Genomic DNA, 1,825 nt, shown 5'->3' with positions numbered 1-1,825 from the left:
TTGTCCTATTGTCAATAGACTCAAGCGAGAGGAGTATGTCAGAAAGTCAGCTCTAGATGCATTCATTTTTATGGTGCAAATGTATTTTATTGTAACATGTTTGCTTCTGTGATGCAGATTAATGATTTGACTTTACTTTTATTATTTTCCAAACTGATGTATTTGTGTTTTGTTTTCCAAAACGAATTATTTCCGTGCAATGATTGTATGAAACTGTAAATAGTTTAATAGGAAAATGCAGAAGAAAAAAAAAACTTTTGGGTGCATTTGATTTTTACTACGTTTTCAACATTTTACATGTGTAGTTTTATGGTTACATTCAAAGGTACAATTGAAATGCATTTATAATTAGCACTACTAGAGAAATTAACTTACTGTTCATTTTTTGAATGAAATTTGTTCATAAACTTTCTAGCATACTGGGATATATCGAGGTTTATACAGTAGGTATTAAAGTACAACCCTCAAAACACTATTTCATTTATGGCTTATAATAAAAGAAAAGGAGCCAAATATTCGAGAAAAGTGAAGACACCTTCTCCTAAGGATGCCACTTCTCCGATGGATGCCACTTCTCCAATGGATGCCACTTCTCCAATTGCTGTCTCTCCTGCGATGGCCGCCTCTTCTCCGATTGCCTAATGTTTTTTTTTAGTTGCATTATATGTCTATAGTTTATTTTATGCTTCAATTTACATTTAACTACATTTAATTTATATTTATTTTATGCATCAATTTGGAGTTAACTAAAACCAGAAAATGACTTTTGTTTACATTTTCATTACTTATAAAAATGAAATTTAATATAAAAAATTTAATTGTAATATATCAATGAAATTTTTTACTATTAAATTGAATTGAAATATATATAAAACTAAACTGTTATTTCAGCTAGTATAACTCAAACTGAAAAAAAAAACTATAAAGACAGTATTACATTTTATGTCATTCATTAATTAATGACAAAATCAACAAAATGACTAAAACTAACAAAAATTAAAACAAAAACAATAGAATATATAAAAATAAAAACTATTCAGAATATTAATAAAAACAACACCAGTGTTATTTTAGTTTCATTGAAATCTCACTGGTGACATGACCAATTATTCTGACAGCTGACAGTGTAAAGCAACAGTGTTTGCCCAGAGGCAGGAGGGATTTTTCTGAGCAGCTTGACATGTTTGCAGTCACTGTGATCCATCTGCATGTCTCCGCAGGACTGCTGTTATCAGCGCGGCTCATTCCTGACCATACGGAGATAATCACAGAGCAGCAGAAGAAATGAGATACCAGGACACGCGTGTGCTGAGGTTACTGCAGCGCTTCACTACCAGCTTCCTCTGAGCACCATTACGTCAGACCTGTAGATACTATTGTAGTTTTAATCTGTTTTGAATTTTTATATTTGATAAGTTTCTGTTTTCATTGTAATTTTAGTAGAAGTTTTTTCTTTAAATGTCTTTTTTATTGTACTTTTACTACATAATGTTAAACTAAATGAAAATGAGAAATGGCACCTATTGTAATGAAAGTTTAAGGTTTTTTATATTTTATTGGAAGTGTTTTTAAGTAACGAAAATGGAAACAAATATGTTTTAGTTCTAGTTATAACTATTAATTTTCATTTTAGTTTCAGATTTTGTATTTCAAGCAGTGAAATTGTTCTTCGTGGTTTTAGTTTTAGTTAACTATTTTAACAATTGCAAGGCATTTATAATGCAAGAAAATAAAACATAATTGTATTTAGTTACTATAATACAGTAAAAATCACATCTAAACACTGCTTAATGTTCCTAAAACAAGCTTAATTTCCTTCAATTTA

General features: G+C 29.5%; 1 protein-coding gene across 1 annotated transcript in view; it reads right to left on the bottom strand.

Moving 5' to 3' along the window:
- Positions 1-267: 267 nt before the first annotated feature.
- Positions 268-1,825, bottom strand: part of LOC107718943 (uncharacterized) — a 3,976-nt gene continuing 2,418 nt past the window's right edge. Inside the window, exon 3 of the mRNA XM_016526192.1 lies at positions 268-638. Coding sequence (XP_016381678.1) covers positions 489-638 — 150 coding nt within the window. The 3' untranslated portion in view covers positions 268-488. The remainder of the gene's footprint in view (positions 639-1,825) is intronic.

This window comes from Sinocyclocheilus rhinocerous, unplaced genomic scaffold (assembly GCF_001515625.1).
Source record: "Sinocyclocheilus rhinocerous isolate Xijiao unplaced genomic scaffold, SAMN03320098_v1.1 scaffold1625, whole genome shotgun sequence".
In the NCBI taxonomy this organism is placed as follows: Eukaryota; Metazoa; Chordata; class Actinopteri; order Cypriniformes; family Cyprinidae; genus Sinocyclocheilus; species Sinocyclocheilus rhinocerous.
The sequence above is the reverse complement of the archived record's forward strand: the minus strand, read 5'-3'. Positions and strand labels throughout refer to the sequence as shown.